Genomic DNA, 23320 nt, shown 5'->3' on the forward strand with positions numbered 1-23320 from the left:
CAGATAAACCTGAAATGATTTGGGCTTGACGACCTGATAAGAAAACTATTAATGACTATTAAACTATGTCAAAAGGACTAAAGAATCTGCTTAATAAGTCCCCAATTTCCAAAAATTGAGCAATCAAGCATCAATAAGCATAACTATTGATCTAAAAGGAAGTGCATCAAATACATTCAAACCCACAAATTTGTAACGATGTTAAAAATTATTGTGACCTCTGAAGAAAGTATCAGTGCTCATTCACTGCTCAGAAAACTGCAAATAAAATATTTTTCCTGTCCTTCCTTTACAAACTGTGCTACAAGTCAGCCAAATTTTTGATAAGGAAAGCTTCTCTTTATATGCAGCTAATAAATGGAGGATAAATGATAAAGCTGAAGTGTTTCCCTTTTGCAAACTCCTACAAAAATGTGAGGTTAGGGAGCCAGGGCATAAGTGCCTGCTTGGCAAACGCAAGGTCGTGAGTTCGATCCTCAGCACCCCACCACCACCACCAAAACAATGTGAGTTCAGGCAGCATGCGGCAGAGAGCCAGCCCTGACATCTTGTAGGGATGGCCAGCCCTTGCATGTCTCCTATCAAGTATACAATATTGCCTATGATTTGCAAAACAACTCAGTTCTCCATTTGCTCTTAACTCTAAATCAAACTACCCATTTTCAGGAAATTCAAAAGAAAGGGGATTGTGCTTAATGATCCCACAAGTAAGCAATGAACAAAATCCAGAATGTGGGAAATTCTACAGAGTAAATTGCCCGGTTTGTTCCACAAATAAATTGTAAGAAAGAAAAAGAGCAGAAAACTATAGAATGAAAGAGAACTGAGAGACTTGTGGAATAAATACAATGTGGAGACTTTGGGTCCTGATTTGAGTAACTGTAAAAAAATATACAAGAGATTTCAGTTATTCTAGCTCCATTTGGCTAGTATAGGGAGACATCTGGTGGCCATTCTGGTTTTTTAAACTTTTTATTATGAAAATTTCGTATTTACAGAAAGTAAACAGAATAGTGTAACTCTCCCATCCTCATAATTTACCTTCCCAGTTACTAACATTTTGTGATTCTATTTCATTTATACCCCCACTGCCTCTCCATCCCCTCTGATTTACACATCACTTAATGCACAAAATTTTAACAATGCGTCTTGATGAATGGATACATTCATGTTAACTCACAGGCCTATCAACATATAGAGCATTTCCATCACTTCAAAAATACCCTTTTCCTGAAAACCCCCAGCCAGGCCACAATGGTTCTGATTTTTCACTGTAGATTAGCTTTGCTTGTCCTCAAATGTTAAATAAATGGAATCGCACAGTTTGCACCCTTTTGTGTCTGGGTTCTTTCACTTGGCACAATGTCTGTGGAGTCATCCATGCTATTACATGTATCCGTTAGTCCTCTTTCATTGCTGGTCTCCTTCTATTGTACAGATGTGCCACATCCATCCTCCAATTGATGGATATTTGGATTGTTTCCAGTTTGGAGCCACTATGAACAAAGTCAAGCTTGAGTGGAACATCACAAGCAATCTTTTTGTGAACAGATGTTTACATTTCTCTTGTGTAAATACTCAAGAGTAGAGTTGCTGGATCAAAGGATAGAGCCATGGTTAATTTCACTAGGAAGCATCAGAACTTCTCCTACAATGGTTGGTTCCCTTTACATTCCTGACAGCAATAAACATGGAGTTCATTCTGCTCCACATCCTTACCAATATTTTGTATTGTCAGGCTTTTCAATTTTAACTCTTCTGGTGATACATCACTATGGTTTCAATTTGCATGTCCCCAATGATTAATATCATGTAAAACAGTTGAACACTTTTCTAGGTGTTTATTGATCATTTATCTGTCTTCCTTTGTGAAGTACCCATGAAAGTCTTTTGTCCAGGTTTATTGGGTTTGTCTTTTTATTATTGACCTGTAAATATCTTTTATTCCAGACTCCAATCTTTTGCGGCTTTATATCTGTGAGTATTTTTTGCCCGGCTGTGGTTTGCCTTAGGGCTGCCTATTCGTTTGCTTAACAGTGTATCTGGATGAAAAGTTTGATGAGGTGTAATTTCTTTTTTCTTTAATCATTATTCCTTTGTGTGTGCTGGCCAATAAGCTTGTGCCTTCCTCTGGTTGCTAAGCTCCCCTGGTTTTCTTCTAGCAGCTTTACAGATTTTACCTTTACACTTAGGTCTAAGATAAATCTTAAATTTATGTTTTTTCCCTGTATACCTCCCATATGTATTTTATGTATGTCATATATATGTATGCACGCATATAGTGTAAGGTAGGGACTGAAATATTTGCTTATGGTTATCTGTCTGCACTGCTGGTTGAAAACATCTCCAGCCCTGTTTCATTTTTTAGTTAGTGAGTCCTTTAGCTTAGTTTTTCAAGGTCATTTTAACTATTCTAGGATCTTTACCTGTTCATTGATGTCATTGTCAATTTATTGCTTCAGATCCCCAAATTCGCCCTTCATACTTGTTCTGTGATCATGAATGAAAGTCCAGCATTTCTTCTCAAAGACAGAAGGATGTCACTTTCGTAACATTGGAGAGACATTGCAAAGGCAGGAAGTTTATATTCTGGGTTCCCTTTGACCTTTGTGGAATATTCAAAAATCTAGAAAGCAATTTCTTTCAAGCTGTCTGGGTTCACATTCCAACTCCGTCTTTTGGCAGGTCTTGGACATGATTTATAATATCCCCATGCCTCAGTTTCCTAGACTGTAGAATGGGTATAATTACAGTACTTACTTCATAGCCAGATGGGATTAAATAAAATAATATAAGCCAAGTCTTTGGAATATGTAATGCCTGCCCAGGTAATTTCTGGCTTTCTATTAACTGCTATTACTGTTGTCTTATACACACATGCACATGGTTATGTATCACTTGGCACTTGGGGATATGGTCTAAGAAATGCATCACTAGTCAATTTTAGCTTTGTGTAAACATCATAAACCTAGATGGTAGAGCTTACAATACCCCTGGATTATATACGGTACAGCCGATCGCTCCCAAGCTACATATTTGAGTGGCATGTTACTGTAACTGTGGTGAACTGATAACTGGTGGTCGGCTTGTAAGACCAGCTGAACTGAATCAGTGTGGTGCTGAACGTGGGTGGCCCACCTGAAGGTTGTTGCAAATATCCACGGAGACCTGGAGAGGGAGAGATTGCTGTGGTTGCTACTGTTTGGCGCTGTTGCTTCTCCGTTGCCGTGGGCTCTCCTGCAGGAGCTTGCTGAGCTCCTCTCTGATATGAACTTGGCTGTTCTCATCATCAAAGGCGCTCAGGACCTCGTTGCTGAGGATGGCCACAGTTCACTTTAGGGGAGCTCTGATCATTACTTTGAGCACCGCTTCCTGGCTCCAGTGCAGAACCTCAGCCTACTGGCACAGTTCCTTCACTGGCACCGACTTTCTGGCTTCCACCACTGACCTTTGGGCCTTCCCAGCACAGATCCATGAAGTAGACTTGCATGAGTCATTGTTGTGGGCTCTAATCCGCCAGTTGGAGCGATGGGAAGCACTGTCATGGGCTCTAAGGGTTCAGCTGAATTCACACAGGTTATTACCATGGGATTCAGGTCCTCGGCTGGATTCTCTAGGTCTTTCGTGTGTGGACTGATCTCCTGCACTTTCTCTGTATTTGATTCCTTGGGTAACCATTATAAATATACTATAAATTATGTGTCCTGTGTTGTCTCATTCTCCTTGCAAACCCCTGACTACAACAATAACAAACATGCTACTCAATAGTAACACAAGTATTTATGTGCCTAAACATATCTAAACATGGAAAAGGTCCAGTAAAAATGCTAATAAAAATATACAACAGGAAATCTTTTAGTTGCACTATAAGCTCGGTTTTCTACTATCGTGGGGCGTGGTGTCTGGTTATTCCCACTCACTAGACATGTACTAGAAACTTGGGGATAAATGAGCTGCTTCTGAATGTTCTGTGTCCTGTAGAAAGAAGAGGTGAGGAGGAGGCACATTCGTCTGCACATGGAAGGGACGCTGACTGCCCGGGACAGGGTCGGCGTGCAGGACTTTGTGCTGCTGGATGCGTACACCAGCGAGTCTGCCTTTGTGGACAATCTTCGCAAGCGTTTCAGCGAGAACCTCATATATGTAACGTAACACATTTCTCAGCTCGTTTCCTTATATTGTTTGTTCCTTCCTGCCTTTATCAGCCTTGGCGACTGTGAAAGATGTTACTCTCTTGGGTTAGCCATGAAGTGGAGGTGTCTAGAGGTACAATCAAAGGTGCTTTGGCCATTCATGGTAAGGTTTTTACAGTAGCAGGTGAGAGAGACTCAATTTAAACTAGCCTAAGCCATAAAAGGAAACTATAACTTTGGGGTGCAGGAACAGATCGAGGGTTTCTGACAATGCTCTGAGGACCCTCTCCATCTCTCTGGTTCGCTTACTTTTGCATTGGGTTCCTTCTTGGGCAGCCTCTCTTTCCTTTGTAGTGAGACAGTAGCCAGCAGTTCCAGGCTGATGTTTTAACAGCTAGTGTTGCTATGGAGAAGAAGCAACTTCTGGGAAACAGTTCTGTTTGAGATTGTCCTGAAAATTGGAGACATCAATTAGGGTAATTTTAACATTATCTTTACATAGGCTTTAAATTCCTCCAATATCTAAGAACATAACAAACTCAGAATCTAAAAATATCAGACTACATTTCAAAGAAGCCCTAGAGCTCTTTATTTATAAGTGTATTTCAAGAAGTCTTATATTAGTGTTTATATTGCAGCTGTAAGTACTTGAAACCTTTATGAATAGAATTTGACATTGAGCTCTAGAGACATAAGTACCAATCATGAGAGGATTTTCTCCAGCGTTAGAAGACTGGTGGATACATTTGTCCTGCACACTCATTCCATGGCCAAAGACACCGGCGTGAAGCATAAATCACATCCATCTCTTCTCCCTTAAAGCCATGGCCGGATGTAGCAGTTCAGAGTAGGCATTTGGTTTCACCAGTAAGGACTCTGTCTTTGCCATGCATTGCCTTGGGAATAAACCCAGGTCCTCCGGGCAGCCTCCCGGGCCTGTGTGATAAGAACCTGCTCCCTCCTGACATCCTCCCTTCCCATTCACCCTCCTCCCCACTCGTGGCATCGGCCATACTGGCCATAGTGCAGGCAGCCATGTTCCTTTACGAAGCCCTTCCTGCCTGCTTTCCTCATGATTAGTTCTTCAGCCTTCAAGTTTACACTCAGATGTCACCTCCTTCACAAAGCCTTCCGAAGCCAATAATCAACATGGCCTCCCTCACTCATTCACACCTTCATGGTCCTGTGTACGCCTTTTTTTAATACTTACTGTTCCTTGAAGCTGTCTTGTTCCTGTTGGGTTCTCCACCTCCACGAGCTCCGTGACAGCAGAGACCTCACCTTTTGGATTTGTTGTATTATATCCCCAGGCTGAATGAACACCCAGAGGTCAGTGTGTGACAGTCATTTATACCCAGAATGCCTCGCTCACACTGTGGTTCGTTCCCCTAGACATATATTGGGACGCTCCTTGTGTCTGTGAATCCATACCAAGAGCTCGGAATCTACACTATGAGCCAGATGGAACTTTATCAAGGGGTCAATTTCTTTGAACTGCCACCACATGTGTAAGTAAGACCATCACTAGGAGTATTTGCTAATTTTTTTCCTATTCTTTCTTTTTTTTCATGCCTTCCCCCCTTTTTCCTACCCATTCATAATCTCTCTGTCCTTCTACCCATCTATCATCTATCTATTCATCCAAATACCTGATGCCTGTTTATTAACATCTTTTTGCATGCTGCTTAAGCTACTGCCTCCTTGTGAAGTAAGACAAAGCAGTAGAAAACATTAGTAGGTCATCCTGGAATCTCAGCGTAAATAAGAGTGGAATCTTTGTGCATCTGCCAAGAAATCTAAAGCAGAGGCTAGAGAGGAACCTTCTCTGGAAAATGGGTTGCTGTAGTGCCATCTATTGGTGCCTCGTGTCATGGCAGCTAAAGTGAATGGCCTCTGGCAGAAATTTACCAGTTATGAGCAATTTCCTGGCTAATCTGTATAATGCAGGCTTTGCTGGATTTCCCCTTTTCCTCCTTGGTTGACTTCTAAGCTAATATTTAGTTTCTGCCCTCAGTGTCCCGATGACTCAGCTATTCCACTTCCTAAGGCGTTTATAAGTCTTTCTGCGTCACCACCACTGAGTCCTGAAATAACCAGGATCAGGACAACTTTCATGCTTTGGCTTCTCACCGTAGCATTAAGGCCTTTACAATACTTGTACCTCTGTCCTAAGGGTATCACAGAAGTTTTTGAAATCTCTCTGTTCTCTCAGCATTCTGGTCTTTTGGTTGGTTGGTTTGTTAGTGTTTTTTGTTTTGTATTGTGTGTGTGTGTGTGTGTGTGTGTGTGTGTGTGCCAGGACCTCAAACTCAGGACCTCAGGCTTGGCAAGTGCTTGCCACTAAGCTGTATCCTCGGCTTCCTCTCTGCATTTTGAATATTCTAGGTTCGAGGGAAAGAGAAAAAATGAGATATTTTTATTTATTGAATTATTTAAAAGTTAGACAAGATGCTGTTCCCACCTAGAGTTAACAGAATGTGTCTTGGGGGTGTAATGTATGACTGACATTCCTACAAGGAATGCAGTTGATTTTTAAAAAATAAGTTGTTGGGGCTGGGAATGTAGTTCACTGGTAGAGCGCTTGCCTAGCATGCCCAACAGCCTGGTTCTGTCCCTGGCAACATACAAATTAATTTGATGAAGTTCAAAAAATATTTCCCTCACTGCTCAGACTCATCACTTCGGCCTTCTGTTAGCTGAGCTTTGGTGTCTAATGCAGTGCGCTTTGGACCATGTCAGGATTTGATATCTGCTTGAACCCAGTGTCCTTGATTCACAGCCTGGACGTGGTTTCACAGGGGGGCAGAGTACTCTGGTTTTTCTGCTCTGGTGAATATCAGAGCCAAGGGAAGCGGCATCGAAACCAATTTGTCTCTGTCTCTCTAGTTATGCCATAGCTGACAATGCTTACCGTATGATGTGCTCAGAGCTAAATAACCACTTTATCCTCATTTCTGGAGAGAGCGGGGCAGGGAAAACAGAGGCCTCTAAGAAGATCCTCCAGTATTTTGCAGTGACCTGCCCAATGACCGAGTCACTACAAATAGCCCGTGACAGACTGCTGCTCTCCAATCCAGTACTGGAGGTACGCGCCCTCTGAGGTCCATGCGGAAAGCATCAGGGGTCACTAAAAGAATTGTCTGCCTGGGCAGGGCAGTCAGAATGAACAGATCACAGCTGAGAAAGGGGGTCTCACAGGCAGTGTTGTTAGTAAAATGGCAGAGCTGGATTCTAATTCAGCACACCAAACACCAGCAAGTCTCTCCGAATCCCAACTCTGTATCCTCATCTGCAGAATGGGTCTGCTTCTTGGGCTTGCCCCTTTAGATATTTTGGAGATTTAAGAAAATGAATGGTCAGAACTGGGGGTTTAGCTCAGGGCTGTAAGCGCCTGCCTGGCAAGTATAAGGTCATGAGTTTGATCCCCAGTACCCCCCACCAAAATCAGTGTCCAAAAATCACACAGGAGGAATAGTAAGCGCTAAAATAACACTGATTATTTATTAATATAGCTCTTATTTAATTAACATCATTGTGGTTATTATTGTTTCTGCCATTACAACTCACCAACTTTCTGCATTTCTCTGTTTTGAGCAATTTCTTTTCTCCTGTAGCTGGACGCCCTGTCTGTAGATGCTTCTGGTTACAGGAATTTCCCAGGAGGCTCCTTAAGCTAAACAATTCAATATGAAGAGAAGTCTGGGTTGGATCTGTCAGCTATATCTTGTAGGACAAGCAGAGCCTAGAGAGATTTCTAGGCTATTCTCAGGCTATTTCTCATACATTCCTATACTGGATTCTAGGAAGATGATCTTTCCCTGGGTCCAGCTCTAGCATTATAGTTAGCAAATCTTTGCTACAAGGTAAATTATGGCTTTCCTCCCTTGTGCCTCCTTCCCTCTTCCATTATCATAGAAAGCATATTATTTGGGGTCAGAAATTTCACAAGTATGGTGAGCTTAAATGACAGTGAATGACGCTTTGTGTTCCAAGGCTTTCGGAAATGCCAAAACGCTCCGGAATGACAACTCCAGCAGATTTGGAAAATACATGGACATACAGTTTGACTTTCAGGTAATCTGAAATTCCTAATGCTGGTTCTTGAGGATCCCTTGTTTGGCCAATGCCAGAAACCACCCCAAGGCATCTTAAGGTGAGAAGGGCACTTCTTGGCTCAAACAGCTGAAAATCCAAGGTTAGTGCTAATTTTATGAAATGCAAATAAAAACCACAGTGAGATACTATTTTATACCTTCTGTATGGACAAGAATTAAGAAAATACTGGCTATTGGTGAAATGGGGACACTGGAATTTGCACATTTCAAGGACAAGATGTATATTGGAGGGCTGAGCTCAGCAGCCTGGTGCCTGCCTGGCAAGCACAAAGTCCCGAGATCAATTCCCAGTACCAAAAAAAAGGTGCATATTGGTGCGACCCATTTGGACAATGATGGATTGAACCAACAATATGATGGGTACCTTGTAAACTTGGCATCACATAATCTAAGCAGCCATTCCACTCCCAGAGATAGCCCCACAGGGTGTAAGCATATCCACAGCTGACCTGCCTATGGTGGTGGGAAGACCAGAAACCCCCGACACAATTGGAGAAGACTCAGTGTCTGCGGAAGGGAGAGCAGGAGAACGGCCACGCTGCAGGATGTTCACACAATGAGGATTATAAAGCAGCGAGGGCAGTGAACCACAGCCCTGCGTATCGTGCATAAACAAGACATACAATATGCGGCTGTGTGATGCCATTTTTTTATAAAGCTTGAAAGTAAAAGCAACTCATTGCACAGGTATGCTGACCTATGTGACAAAGACCAGCACACATTTTTAGATAGGGCTGGGTAGAGATGTTTTAGGCTGTTTGAGCTGTAAAGCTTCTACTGAGACGTCCATCTCAGTTATAACACGAAAGTAGCTGTTAGCACATGAAGGGATGAGTGTTACCCAGTGTGTAAATGGGTTTATTGCACATGGAAAGGCAAAATTCCTGGGGACATATTTTCTAAGTGGCAACATGACCCCTCAGCTTAGAGAGCAGCAGCTGTCTGAGGATTAAAGCACAACAATACAACAATGGCTCAGGCCTCCCGAAGGCTGGTCTGTGGTCTTCCATGGAACATCTGTGGACTTTGAAATTACACAGTTAATAGCTATGCATATTATAAAACTTTGAGAGTTAAACATATATCCCAAAAAAGACACAGATCGTAAGAACAGCCACAAATGTATCTATCTACCCATGTAGTCACTGTGCAGATCAAGATTAAAAATAAATGTCTAGCATCTAGCAGGTCTTCCAACAATACCCGACTTTCCAAGGGTTACCACTATCACCACAAAATTGTCTTACTGGTTCCTTAACTTCATATAAGTGGAATTATATGCTGTGCTACTTTATTTCTGGCTTTTTCAATCAAAATTTTATCTGCAAGATATATGCATGTCAGCTGGGTATGGCGGCACACAATTGCAATCCCAACACTCTGGGAAGCTGAGGCAGGTGGAATCTAAGTTTAAGCCCAGTCTGGGCAATTTAACAGGACACTGTTTCAAAGTAAACTGTAAAAGAGAAAATGAGGAAATAGCTCAGTGTGAAGGTCCTTAGTTCAGTTCCCAGTACTGCAGGATAAATAAATGAAAAAGAGATTCAGCTACGTTGTGGCATGTAAGACTTGTTTGTTGTTTAACTGGGCAACTACATGGCCACTTATCTATTCTCCAGTTGGTGAATTTGGATTGCTTGCAACTGGGGGCTATTACAAATACTGCTCCTAACAGCCCGGGGTATGTCTTTAGTGGGTACAACCACTCATTTATGCTGGGTATACACCCACAAATGGAACTTCTTACCAGCTATGCTGTGACTATTAATGACTACTCCAGTTGCCAACATGTATATTTTGTTTTTAGTTTCAGAAATCCTGGTAGGGTAGAACACTTTCTCAATATAATTTAAGTATCTTCTTTAAAATGAAGTTTCACTTATTGGACACTTAAAAGTCTTTTTTGCTCAAGTGTTTTGCTCGTTTTTAATTTGGCTGTTTGTTTTTATTGATATATGCTCTAGAAATATATGTTCAATATATGTTCTAAAAAAAGCTTATGGGATATGTTATTTAAAATAATGATCAAGACAGTATGGATGACATGCGGAAAGACAATGAAGCCATTAAACCAGAAAAAAACCCACATCTACTTGTGACAAAAGTACCACCATCGTTTCCAATAAATGGATCATCTTCCCCATAAATGTCGCCAGTCAGCTGTGTGTCAATGTGGATAAAAAGGTCATTAGCCCTTACCTCACTCCACACATAAAAACTAAACAGTAATGGATCATAGCCCTAAACTTAAACAATGAATACTGAAACACAGAAAATACCTTCATGATCTCCAGAGATTTGTTTTTGTGGGCACAAATCTTTTAAAAACAGAACCCAGGAAATGTGAATCATAGGCGATAAATTGGATTTATTTCAAATTAAAAGTTTCTGGCTTGATTGTTATTGTCACTGCCCCGTTTCTGTTCTGTTTTGAAGGGCATTCCCGTAGGTGGGCATATCATCAGTTACTTGATAGAAAAGTCCCGCGTCGTCTATCAAAACCAGGGTGAGCGGAATTTCCACATCTTCTACCAGCTGCTCGCGGGTGGTGAAGCGGAGCGCCTTGCTTATCTGGGACTTGAGCGAGACCCCCAGCTGTATAAATACCTCTCACAGGTTGGAAGGGCCAGCACCCGGCTTTTAGCCCCTGGGAGGTGGGGACCAGGGGTGTTCGTGGCAGTGCCTATAAGATGTTCGAGAGCTTTTGGTCTCCACCCTGGATGTATCCTCCTTATCACAAGCATGCAAACCTGTCTCCTTTTATTCCTGACAGCTATGTCATCTAGTTAAGCAACCCCGTGTCTAAGGCAAAATGGTTCTCAGGCCTGGTTGAAATAAGAATCACTTGAGAAGTCTTCTAAAAACTCAGATGCCCAGGCTGGAGGGATAGTTTGGGGTAGAGCATCTGTCTAGCATGCACAAAGCCTGGGGCTCAGTCCCCAGTATTATAAGCACAGCTAACACAGATGGCTCTGGAGATTCGGTTTTAGTGGATCTGAGACTTGGCCATCAGAGTTGTTTGAAATGTCTGCCTAGCCCAGGAGTGTAGCTCAGTGGTACGGCACTTTCCTAGGCCCTGAGTTAGAGCCCCAGAACCACTAAACAGACTCCCTGATGATTTAGTGTACAGCTAAGGCAAGAACTGCTGGTGACAAGCTGGGAAAAGCTCACCGTCTATGCAGACTGTCCTTGTTAACAACCCAGTCCTGGCGACGAGGTCCTTAAATCATGTGGTGGCTAAATGAGTCAACGTCATAAAAGAAGGACCCATATTTCATAGAAATCTTGGGAAAGAAGACATCAAAAGTTTACCTTTAAAAGCAAAGCTAAATAATAAGAAAAAAGAATTTCATAATCTCATTTTATATTTAACAAACCTTAAACTAATTCCTGGAATAAGCAACAAATAACTTTTGTTTTCATTTTTGGTGGGATGTGTGTGTATACATGTGTGTGTACGCGTGTGTGTACACGCATGTGTGTGTGTGTGTGTTTGTGTGTGTGTGTGTGTGTGTGTTGCTAGGTATTAAACTTTACACTGAGCTACATCCCATGGGTCTCCAATCCATTTTTCTCTCATCTTGATACAGGGGCTCACTAAGTTGCCCAAGCTGGGTTCCAACTTGTGATCCTCCTGGCCCATCCCTCCAGTAGCTGGCATTACAGGTCTGCTCCTCCACGCCCAGCTGATTTATTTTTTATAGGCTGATTTATTTTTCCAACAAATCTGTTTGAATTTTCAAAGCATGATCACCGAGGACCAGTTTATAAAAATATCTGAGGGCATCATTTTCTCAAAGGTTTTTCTAGTTCCTGGACAGTTCAATCATTCTCTTTGGGAATATGCCACACCGTGATTCTTCACTAGTGTTTCTAGCAACATTAGTCCAGCCCAACTTGATACCTTATTGATTTTAGAAATAGTTCTAGCAATTTTCCAGTATTGGATTTTTTAAAAGCAATTTCACAGTGCCCTGTGACTTTGGCAAAATGTATGGCTTTACCGTGTTTGTAGTATTCTGCATTGTTGCCAGTCCTGCTGGTATCAGAGCGGGCTGACCTGCATGGACCTTCCCTGGAGGGGACAGCAGCAAGTGTCACCCCTCAGCATCCACAGGGGCTTGACTCCAGGATACTGAAGTCTGAGGATGCGCCAGACTCTGATACAAAATGGCAAATAGCCAGGCATAGTAGAGCGGGCTTGTAATTCCATCACTCTGAGAACCTGAGGCAGGAAAATTGCAAGTTCGGGCCCAACCTGAACCTGAACATTTTAATTACTTAGTGAGACCCTGTCTCAAAAAAAAAAATAAAAATGGTTAGGGACGTAGCTCAGTGCAAAGTCCTTGGATTCAAGCCCCAGTACCACGATACACAAACAAGATGGCCAAGTATTTATATATAACTACACACTTCCCTTCTATTTTGAATCATTTCTAGGTTACTTATAGTACATAATGCAATGTATCAGCTATATAGATAGTCATTACACTGTATTGTTTGGGGAATAGTAATAACAAAAAAAGCCAGCATGTGTTTAGTGCAGACATTTTTTCAAACATTTTCAATCCATGGTTGAATTTAACTATGTGGAATTCAAATTAAGGGCTGATGGAGGATCCCATAGAGGGCTGATGTGTGAGACTAAATTTTAGGGGGGCTGACTCACTGGTGAATATTTTCACAGTATGAAGCCTTTGAAGGCTCCATTCAACAAAGACCTTCTAAGGTAATAATCTTTAGGTAATCAGAAGTTGGGAACTCCCTGTATCAAAAGATGATTTAAAAAATTTTTTGTCTAAAATGTTGTTTCTCTTTAAATTGTGAAGTCGATCAGTTTGTTACTTATTTACAAAATAACTTTCAACTTACTTAAAAGTCTTAGCACATCTCTTCTGGTGGGCATTTCCACATAATCTGTGTTTCTCTAAAAGCCAGTCTGTTCTTACTGGATGAAGGCTCCTTCCATCTGGTCCTGCAGAGATTCCTGAAGTAGGTGGAGACTGTTTTCTAAACTTAAGCATCAAAATTTCCCTCCATGTTTCAGCAGATAATTATTGGCACAAGGCTTCAATTTACTTAGCAAAAATAAAAAGGAAAAATTATGTCTAACAACGTAGACAACATGATATTCTTCTACTAAGTAACTTTATAAGTTTTCTTAGAACAAAGATTAAAAATAAAGCTCCAAGTAAATTTGAAGAAACCACAAGTTGGCAAAACATCATGTGCTAGACAGAATAAACCTATTTGTTTACAATCAACCAACCTGTGTACAATTCAGTGCATTACAGAAACAGCTTTCTCAAGCTTGTAGAGAAAAACATTTTGATTTGGAATACATGTGTGCGCGCTTAACTGTCCTTAAAGTAAGTGAGCCAACTTTGTTTCAGGGTCATTGTGCCAAAGATTCGTCCATTAATGACAAAAACGACTGGAAAACTGTCTCCAGTGCCTTCTCTGTCATTGATTTCACAGAAGCTGACCTTGAGGTAAGGCTCCCAGGTTCTCTATGGGACTGAGCAACGATCCTGGCAGCTCGGGGTTGTACTGTAGGGCTGCCAGACTCAGAAAATAAAATTAGAGGACACCCAGTTACACCTTCACTTCAGATAAGCTGCAAGTAACTTTTTAGTAAAACTAAACATTGCCTATGGACAAAAAAGGACTTAAAAATTTATCATTGCTTATTTAAATTCAAATAATAACTGTAGAGTTCACATGTTTGTGACAACCTTAATTTTTTCCCGTGTGTGTGCAAGGAAGAGCTAATGTGATTATTCCCACAAATTCAGTCCAGTCGCAACAATTTAGATTTCATACAATTATGGCGTTAATGTTTATTTATACTTCGGTTTCAGAATAAATGGGCACAAACTGTAGGATTGATGAACACTTTGTTCTTACATCTTTCTGTCTCTGTTTTTTTCTTTTCATTTCAATTGTTAAACTATTAATATTTCAGGAACCAGAATATAGTTTAAAATGTATCCTGTACCTGAGATTATAGCTTTGAAACTGAACAGTTTCCTGGTGGGGTTTATTTTATAAAATGTTTTCATTACATAGTTTATAAAAGTGGTTTATCATCTGAAAAATAAATATATGCATTTATATTTTGGAGGTGTGAAAATAAAAGTATTTCATGCTGGAGACTTGAATGGGGCCTCTGCCAAGGCCCTCCCAGAAGTGAATAGGGAGCCACTTTGGGGGAGGCAGGCCTGGGGCTGCAGTTCGGGAGAGGCGGTGTTTCCCTTCCGGTGTCTCTGCTGATCCCGCTGATCAGGGAGGTGGCTGCTGTCTCCCCTCCCCGTCCTCCTGGCCTCAGCATAACTGTCCCATGCTCCTAGAACCTCTTCGGGATTATTGCCAGTGTCCTCCACCTGGGGAACATTTGTTTCCAAGAAGATGACCAAGGCTGTGCCGCCGTCCCTGACACCCACGAGATCAAATGGATCGCCAAGGTGATGTTCCCTTCTGAAGGGTCAGAGGGAGGCCAGGGGCCAGGGGAGGACACCAAGGCGCCTGGACGCCCACAGTTAAGTGTGCACGGCCAACTCTGCATCGTTCAGTGATGCTGGCCAGGAGGCTTAGCAAGCACTGGCCAGTCTAGCCAGGTCCATTGTGCCCTAAAGCCCAGTGGTCAGAGTCAGGACTCCTAACCGAGGCCTGGGGACTCCACAGCTGCATTATCACCGAGTAAGTAAAACCGAGTCACTGAATGATACCTCAGATTCCTTTTGTTCAGCTCCTAGGGGTCTACCCGTCGGTTCTCCTGGAAGCTCTCACCCACAGGAAGATTGAGGCAAAAACAGAGGAGGTAAAAATGGCTTGGGGTAGAAAGGTGGCCACGGCTGCCTCCCTCAGCTAACAGCAGGGCGGTAGCCTTCGGGGAAGCCAAGCCCTCGAACCCAGCCCACCGTGCCCTTTGGGCCCAGCTCTGCAGGGTCTCCTGCCTCATCTTCTCTCACCACCACACACTGCTAGGGCTCCCTGTTCAGACTCACTGGCTCCTCCCTCCGTGGAGTCTTTGCACTGGCTGTTCCCTCTGCTGGAAAACTGTTCCCCCATGCTTCATCCGGATAACTTAACTTCATTAAAGATGAGCTTGAGAACTCGGGGACTCCTCTTCCTTCTGTGCCCACATGCCTGTCATTCTCCTCAGGTCATATGCCCGCTGACACTCGAGCTCTCTGTGTATGCCAGAGATGCGATGGCTAAGGCTGTCTACGGAAGGACGTTCACGTGGCTTGTCAACAAAATCAACTCCTCCCTAGTGAACAAGGTCAGTAAGGCATTTTGCATGACATGCTCTTGCTGATGTGGTAACACTTTATCATCATCCTGGTGGATTTATAGAATTTGTGACACTGGACTGTGTGCTCCTCATGGGCAGGGGCGGTGTCTTGGGCTTGTTGGTTGGTTGCTTGGTTGATTTGGTCATGCTGAGTATTGAACTTTTGCACTGAGCCACAACCCTCCATGTACCCCCCACCTTTTTTAGACAGGGTCTTGCTGTGTTGCTAAATTGCTTAAGCTATGCTCAAACTTGCAATCCTCCTGCCTCAGCCTCCAAGAGTGCTATGGTTACAGGCATGTGGGAGGTGACGTCTTTTCACGTCCACATTTCCAGTATCTCCCATGCAGTGAGCCCCCAGGAAGGCACACTGATGACTCCTGCAGCATGTCCCAGTGCATAGCGTACACAGTATTTGTGGCGGCTTTTGGCATACACAGAAACTTTTAGCAGTAGTATGTTTTATTTTTTGTGGCATTTGTAGCATTTGAGAATAAAGCCAGGGGCACTGACTTATATCTTTAGCCCTTTTTATTTTGTATTTAGAGATCCCCTCCCCTTCTTACTTTTTATTTTGAGATAGAGTCTCTCTAAATTGCCCAGATTGGCCTCAAACTTGATATCCTCCTGCCTCAGCCTCCCAAGGATCTGGGATTACAGGTGTACACCACCATAGCTGGCTAACAGTGTATATTTTAATGTGTCTTTAAAACTATGACTAGCCTCTTAGACTCATGCTTGGATTGTGTTTCCTTTTTAAATAGAATTCTTTGAATAAAAGAGTTTCTTTGAAGCCAGACATTGAGGAAATGCGTGAGGAGGTGGCAGAACTCACAGAGAGAGGAGCAAAGGACAGACCCAGGGGGGCAGCTGCTCAGTCTACTCACACAAAAGATTCTGCCGTGACCCTTTAAAAATAAATAAGCACATTATTTGTCTCATTTCATTTTTTATTGCTATAACTGAATGCCATAAACAAAATTTATAAAAAGTAGGTATTATTGGGTTGCAGTAGCACAGTTATAATCCTAGCTACTCAGGAGGCTGAGGCAAGAGAATCCCAAGTTCCAGCCCAGTCTAGGCAACTTAGCAAGACCTTGTCTCAAAATAAAAAAATAAAATTGGCTGTGGATAAGGCTTAGTGGCTGAGCATTTACCTAGGATGTGTAAGGTCCTGGGTTCCATCCCTAGCACTACAAAAAGAAAAGGTTTGTTTAGCTTAGAGCTCTGGAGGATGGGGGACACAGCCACTGTGTTAGCTCAGACCTTCCTTCTTTTTTTTATAAAGCCACCAATGCCATGACAGGGACACCACCACCCTCATCACCTCATCTGACCCTTACTGCCTCCCACAGCCCTGCCTGCAAACACAAAGGACACAGATTTGGGGTGAAGTTTCCAACACGTGGCTTTCTGGGAGACACAGCCCGAGCATAGCATTATCGCTCGGTGCTCATCCTTGCCTGGCGGCACGTGGTCCCTGTGAAATGGCACCCACACTGCCTGTCCTGTCCTCTGGGGTGAGAGGCCCCTTCCTACCAATCTATCTTTTCTTTTATCTTTGCATTGAATATGGGCTCTGCAGGCTGAAAGGATCGGACACAAAAGATGTGAATCAGGAGGGGAAGGTGTCACCACCCAGGTGATGAACAGGAAAGCTGCAGGGGGACTGAGGCAGGCTGCAGCCCCCCAGGGTTATCCTGTGAACCCCCTGGAAGAAAACGCCAAGCCCGGCTTTGGAGGCAGCCACAGGGTTTTAAGTATCACAAAGTTTAAAAATAATGCTCCCGAATGAGTCTATTTTCTGTTACCATAATGACATATCAGAGGCTGGGTGACTTTTGAAGAAAAAGAGACTTATTTAGCTCACAGTTCTGGAGACTGGAGAGTCCCCAGTGACGATGCCCTTCTTGCTGGCACAGGACACCGCATGACAAGGGACAGGGAGCACATGTCCTCGCGTCTTCTTGTCTCTCTCTCTCTTCTTGTAAAGTGCCAGGATTAGATCGTAGGGCCGATTTCTGATGGTCTTATCCAATCCCCTAATCACCTCCCAACTCCCTAGCTGAATTAGGTTTCGCTCCACTTAATACCTCACGTGGGGACTAAATACCACCCCGCCAGCCCTCATGGCTGGGATGCACGCACGCCATCGAAAGCCTCAGCACTCACTATTCTTGCTGTGTGTTATTTGACTAGGATTTCACCCAAAAAACTGTGATTGGATTGCTGGATATCTATGGGTTTGAAGTCTTCGACAAGAATGGGTGAGTTTTGCCGTGCTCTGCCTAGCTGTCGCTAGCCCCACTTTGTGGTTTCAGTCAAAGTTTAATTCATCTTCAAAAATCCCATTTCCTGTTTAGGAAAAAAATAGTGCAGCTTGCTGCCAGCATTCATCTAACTGTCAGCAATTAAAAATTACTGTGTTTTATAAAGAGAAATACCACTACTAAAACTGAATCCTGTAAATAGAATGAAGTCTTCATTTCTAAAGACTATCCATATACTAGAGCAATGTGAAAAGAATAATAAAAGTGGGCTATTTCATGGGAAACTTTGGGGGGGTTCATGGGAAACTTTGCGGCCCCAACTTTGTTACTTGTGTGTATTCTCAAGGCAAAAGGGAAACAGGTTAATGTTACTAAAATTGATTTTCCTATCCCTGGAAATTCTCTAGAAGTGGAATAATCCACTTAAAAAGTGAATAATAAGCCCAGTGCAGTGGCACATGCCTATAATCCCAGTTTACTGGGAGGCTGAGGTGGGAGGATCTCAAGGTTTTTTTTTTTGTTTTTTTGTTTTTTTTTTTTTGTCTTTTTCCTTTTTATCAGTACCGGGGATCAAACTCACAACCTCCTGCTTGCAAGGCAGGCACTTATGCCGCTGAGCTAAATCTCCAGCCCCTGGGTCTCAAGTTTCTAGCCTGACCTGGGCAACTTAGTGACTTAGCAAGACCTTGTCTCAAAATACAAAATAAAAAAGGACTGAAGATGTACCAGCTCAGTGCAAGAATCCCGAACTGTCTCTAGTACTTTAAAAAAAAATTGAATGTATTTCAACTTCACTCTCTCAATTTATTTAGGAAATTATTTTACTAATAACTTTTTCTTTATTAAAAAGTACGCTTTTAAAAAGTAGCACAGTTTTGAAGAGCTGGCCTATTTGCGTGCTTTTATTATTTCATTCCCTTGCATCCGCAGCTTTGAGCAGTTCTGCATAAATTACTGCAATGAGAAACTCCAGCAGCTGCTAATAGAGAGGACTCTGAAAGCAGAGCAGGCGGAGTACGAATCGGAAGGCATCGAGGTAAGCGTTCTGACAGTTGCTCCTTGTTTGATTCCTTCATCTGGCTGAAGACGTTCGCTTGAGAAATCTTGTTTCATTGGCAGTGTGCCCAATCAGCATGCGGACTATTTTTTAGTCTTTCTGCTCGTTTTGATAGAACGGCTCTTTTTTCTTTTTTAAAGTTGGATATAATGATCAGATTTTGAAAATGTATTTAGAAAATCATTTTGAAAGCAGTGTCCTCCACGCTCATTTGCATGGAGAACTCTTCCCCTTTGTCATTTCAGTGGGAGCCAATTCAGTACTTCAACAACAAGATCATCTGTGACTTGGTAGAAGAGAGACACAAGGGAATTATATCCATTCTGGTGAGAAACAAATGTTGACCGAGAACCGTCATCCGGCAGGTGTTTGCAACATGGGGAAGAATTTTTCCAGGCTTCAGAAGGGCTGGCTGGACCCAGGAGGGTGTTGAAAGGCACAAATTGAGCTGTCTTGAACTCTTGCTTGGAACTCTAGGCGGAGCTTTGTCCTCTCCAGAAGATTCTTAAGCCTAAATTATAACACACAGGGCAACAAGGATAGATCTCGGGAGGAAAACTGTGCATGTCTCCCTTCCATTACATAGACCAAGTTAGGCAGCTGTTTAGTGGCTGCTCTGTTTAGATATAGTTTGCGCCCCAAGGGTTCTCATGTAAGGAATTTGGGGGTCAGTGTGGTGCTGCTGGCAAGTGGAAAAACCTTTAGGTGGTAGGACTTGGTGGGAAATGACTAGATCATTGTGGTGCTGTCTTCAAAAGGAATGGATGTAGTTCTTGCAGGATCCTGGTTAGTTCCATTCTCCTGAGAGGGTTGTTGCAAAAGAGAAAGGCTGGCTGGGTGTGGTGGTGTGTGCCAGTAATCCCAGCACTGTGGGAGGCTGAGGCATGAGGGTGGCAAATTCCAGCCCAGCCTCAGCAACTTAGTGACTTAGTTGGAGAACCTGTCTCAAATAAAAAATAAAATTGGGTCAGAGGTGTAACTCAGTGTGAAGACCCTGAGTTCAATCCCCAGAACAATAAGAATAAGAATAAGAATAAGAATAAGAATAAGAATAAGAATAAGAATAAGAATAATGGTGTGAGGCCCCTTTTGAGCCTTTCTCTGGCTTCCTGTGCTAGTGGGACGCCATCTACTGTGGGGTCTCCCCAGAGCTGAGCAGTGTCCAGCAGCACGCCCTTGGGCCTGCAGAACTGGGAGCTAACTAAACCTCCTCTTTATGAAGTTCCCAGCCTCAGGCATTTTGTTACAGTAACAGAGAGTGAAGGAATACAGTGGCCATTGAAGAGGGGCTTGCTCCATGCTTAGTACAACCAAGAAGCCAGCACACATAAAAGGAGGCTTTGCAAAAATGTCTGTTGAATTAGAGTTGAGGCACCTTGGAATGGGCTTGTGATTGTGTTTTGAGCTATTGCAATTTATGGAATATCAGTATTCTTGAATCCATAATTCATCAAATTCGATGTCAATTTTTAAAATATATTCTAACAGCAAACAAGAAATCATTACCTTGCTTGTCCTTTAGGGTCATTGGTACCACTGTTTGCCTCCCTATTAGTGAAAATAATTGGTCCCTTTTCCCTCCTGTCCTCCTGTCCCTAGCACAGCCACCAATTACCCTGAGAATCCAGCACACTAAAGCACAGCAGGGACCTGAATAGGTGGCAACTGTTGTTGCTGCAAATGTGAACGGCACCTGTGTAACATTAGCCACGGGCCTTAACCTCTTTGTGCTCCAGGTTCAACTTTGTATGGGTACAGGCAGAGGAGCTGTAGGGCTAAGGAGCAATCAAACACTCAAGAGTGCTTGGAGCTATGCCTGGCCTGTGACACATGTTCACCTCTACTCATCCTACAAATGCTTATGTTGGGCTTATTTTGTACCTGGATTGTGCCTTGTGCTTTGGGGCTCAGCAGTGAGAAAGACAGCCACAAACTCCTGCTCTCAGGAATCTTTTAATTTCTTACTTTGAGAGTCAAACAGCAAACATCCTACTGGGGAAAATATATCGATTGTGCTATGGAGAAAAGGTAGCAAAGGAAGATCCTTCCCGCAGGCAGTGGGGTGGGGCTCCATTTTAGAAAAGATTGGAGGGGCTCGCTGAGAAGGTGGCATTTGAGCCAAGACCTGGAAGTGACGAGGGCAGCGTGTGCACATCTGGGGAAGGACACGTTCCAGTAAGCGCCAGGTGACATAGCTGGCCCACATGAATTACTACCCCTGGCTTTCAAAACACGTTAATAATAAATGCCTGCTGCTTTTGGTTTCCATATGGAAACGCACTTCATATAAGTTGTCTCATCAACCTGTAGCCCAGATTTTTGTTGTTATTTTAATAAAAGCTAGATTCATTTGTAATTTTTCAAGGTGGTCAACTAAATGGTATCACTGAGAACCAGATGTAAGAAACAGGACTTTGGTCCTAATGCAAAAGCTCTACTTGCATGTGGCTCTTGTTGGTTAGTAATAACTGGTTAAGAGAAAGAGAGGTTGAATTATTAAGTACAGTAACTATGGCAACTGGGGGGGACCTTGGGAAAGCTTCGAAAATACATATCAGTCAGAAGTCAGGGAGAGTTGACTGTTCATGGAGTTTCCCTACAGTGTCCTGCACAGATCTCGGAAGCTCCCCAATGGCTCTCCTGATCTCATGGGAGATGCCAGCATTTTAGCCTAGCACCTTCTGCCATTGCTGGCAGAAGCATTTAAATTTGGATTTGATGGAGAGTGATACTGTGGAGCAAGGTGTCTCTTTTTCTTTTGAAGGATGAAGAATGTATCCGCCCTGGCCCTGCTACAGACTTGAGTTTCCTGGAGAAACTAGAAGAGAAAGTGGGCCAGCACGCACACTTCCAGACGTAAGTGCTTCAATTGACAGGCTGCTGAGGGAGGGTTTCTGTGCTCTTTGATTTGTGCCTCAAGCGTACAACTGTTTCTTCACACATAAAAATATCATGATGATACATCAACCCATATTGTAGCAGAAAACACCCCCCCTTCTCAGCCAATATACTTCAGTTTGTTAGTTGCCCAGGTAATAGTTCTGTTCCAGTTCCAGTAGCTCACATCTCTTAGAAACAACTGAGGGGCAGGGGATTTAGCTCAGCAGCATAAGCACCTGCCTGGAAAGCACAAGGCTGTGAGTTCGATCCCCAGTACCAAAAAAAAAAAAAGAAACAGCTGGTCACTGTGATACATAGCATGTCACAGTGATGCACACTATACAGCCACTCTGCCTCTGTGCTTCCTACTTGCTTATCTCATACAAGCCCTAGACCACCAGAGATCAGGGCCCATTGATGTAAATAAATCCACCTCCAAATCCTGGGTATTATTTTGGTGTTTCTGCTTGCTGTTGCATCTGGTGCTAACCTCTTGGTCACCAGTTGTGGCCCTCATGGACAAAGCAAAGACCTCTCCAGAGCCCAAAGGAAGGTGTGCCCTCGAGATTTCTTGAATCCCCTTGGAGGTCTGTAGGAGGATTCCTGCTTTCCCACTCAAGCAGCTAATATGGACTACAAAAGGAGGAGGATGCAATCTCTGTCTATCTGCCTACCTACATGATTCAATTAAGATCCCCTAGGGCATCCCAGTTAGTCTGTCACTATTTCCATGTTTGAGCAGAAGAGTTTGATTAACTATTGTTAGTTAAGGCCCTCAAAGAAAAGGGGCTAAAGGGCTGGGGATGTAGCTCAATGGCATAAGCACCTTCCTGGCAAGAGTAAAGTAATGACTTTGATCCCCAGTATCAAGAAAAAAAAAGGAAAGGGGTTGGAATGTTCAACCACTGAATGCCTGCTGAATGACTCTGTGAGTGAATGGACTGGACAGCATAAGAAATAGGCTGCTCCATCTGTGCACCAAGACTGGGAAGCACCGGTCACAGTGGCTGATTGGGCCCTCACCAGTGGTTCTGTGGTAAGCAATGTATGGCATAATGGAGGTTGCTAAGTCTTGCCTAAATCCCCCTGAAGGGCATCTCAGGCAGGTATCTGAATGGTCTCTGTCTGAGGGGCACCCACTCTTTGTCTGTTGCACCACCACTCAAGGGTACACAACACACAGCATAGGGAAATGGAATAGACACTAATTAGTTAAAACTCACACTCTCTGACTCCAGAAAGAGGGGCTCTTATGGAGTTGAAAAATGAAACCAAATCACTCCCTGCATCTCAAAGAAAAGAAAAGGCCCATTCTTCCCGAGAATTCCACCTTGGCACCCTTGTTAGCTGCTGCAGTTGCTGCCAACATCTATGCTTCACTCCTGACTCATCTACTGCCTGACAAATGAACTTATTCCAACTAGCCATTGCTTACATTTGGCCACAAGGCCCTCCATAGCCTTCTGCTTACATGTGTACCCTGATCAGACTGCATCATCTGATGCTCCCCTGAGATGACTGTCAACTCCTTCTGAATTCTACATTTTGACTGAGGAAAATTTGAACTG

At 43.1% G+C, this 23320-nt stretch overlaps 1 protein-coding gene across 1 annotated transcript in view; it reads left to right on the forward strand.

The window, feature by feature from the left end:
- The first annotated feature begins 3987 nt into the window (after positions 1–3987).
- Positions 3988–23320, forward strand: part of Myo1h (myosin IH) — a 46506-nt gene continuing 27173 nt past the window's right edge. The window contains exons 1-13 of the mRNA XM_013141525.2: positions 3988–4143; positions 5526–5641; positions 7020–7218; positions 8127–8207; positions 10685–10864; positions 13642–13740; positions 14599–14712; positions 14997–15068; positions 15414–15533; positions 17745–17812; positions 18746–18851; positions 19118–19198; positions 21637–21728. Coding sequence (XP_012996979.1) covers positions 4018–4143; positions 5526–5641; positions 7020–7218; positions 8127–8207; positions 10685–10864; positions 13642–13740; positions 14599–14712; positions 14997–15068; positions 15414–15533; positions 17745–17812; positions 18746–18851; positions 19118–19198; positions 21637–21728 — 1454 coding nt within the window. The 5' untranslated portion in view covers positions 3988–4017. The remainder of the gene's footprint in view (positions 4144–5525; positions 5642–7019; positions 7219–8126; positions 8208–10684; positions 10865–13641; positions 13741–14598; positions 14713–14996; positions 15069–15413; positions 15534–17744; positions 17813–18745; positions 18852–19117; positions 19199–21636; positions 21729–23320) is intronic.

This window comes from Cavia porcellus, unplaced genomic scaffold, assembly GCF_034190915.1.
Source record: "Cavia porcellus strain 051 isolate PalLab524CR breed Dunkin Hartley unplaced genomic scaffold, mCavPor4.1 scaffold_16, whole genome shotgun sequence".
Classification (NCBI taxonomy): domain Eukaryota; kingdom Metazoa; phylum Chordata; class Mammalia; order Rodentia; family Caviidae; genus Cavia; species Cavia porcellus.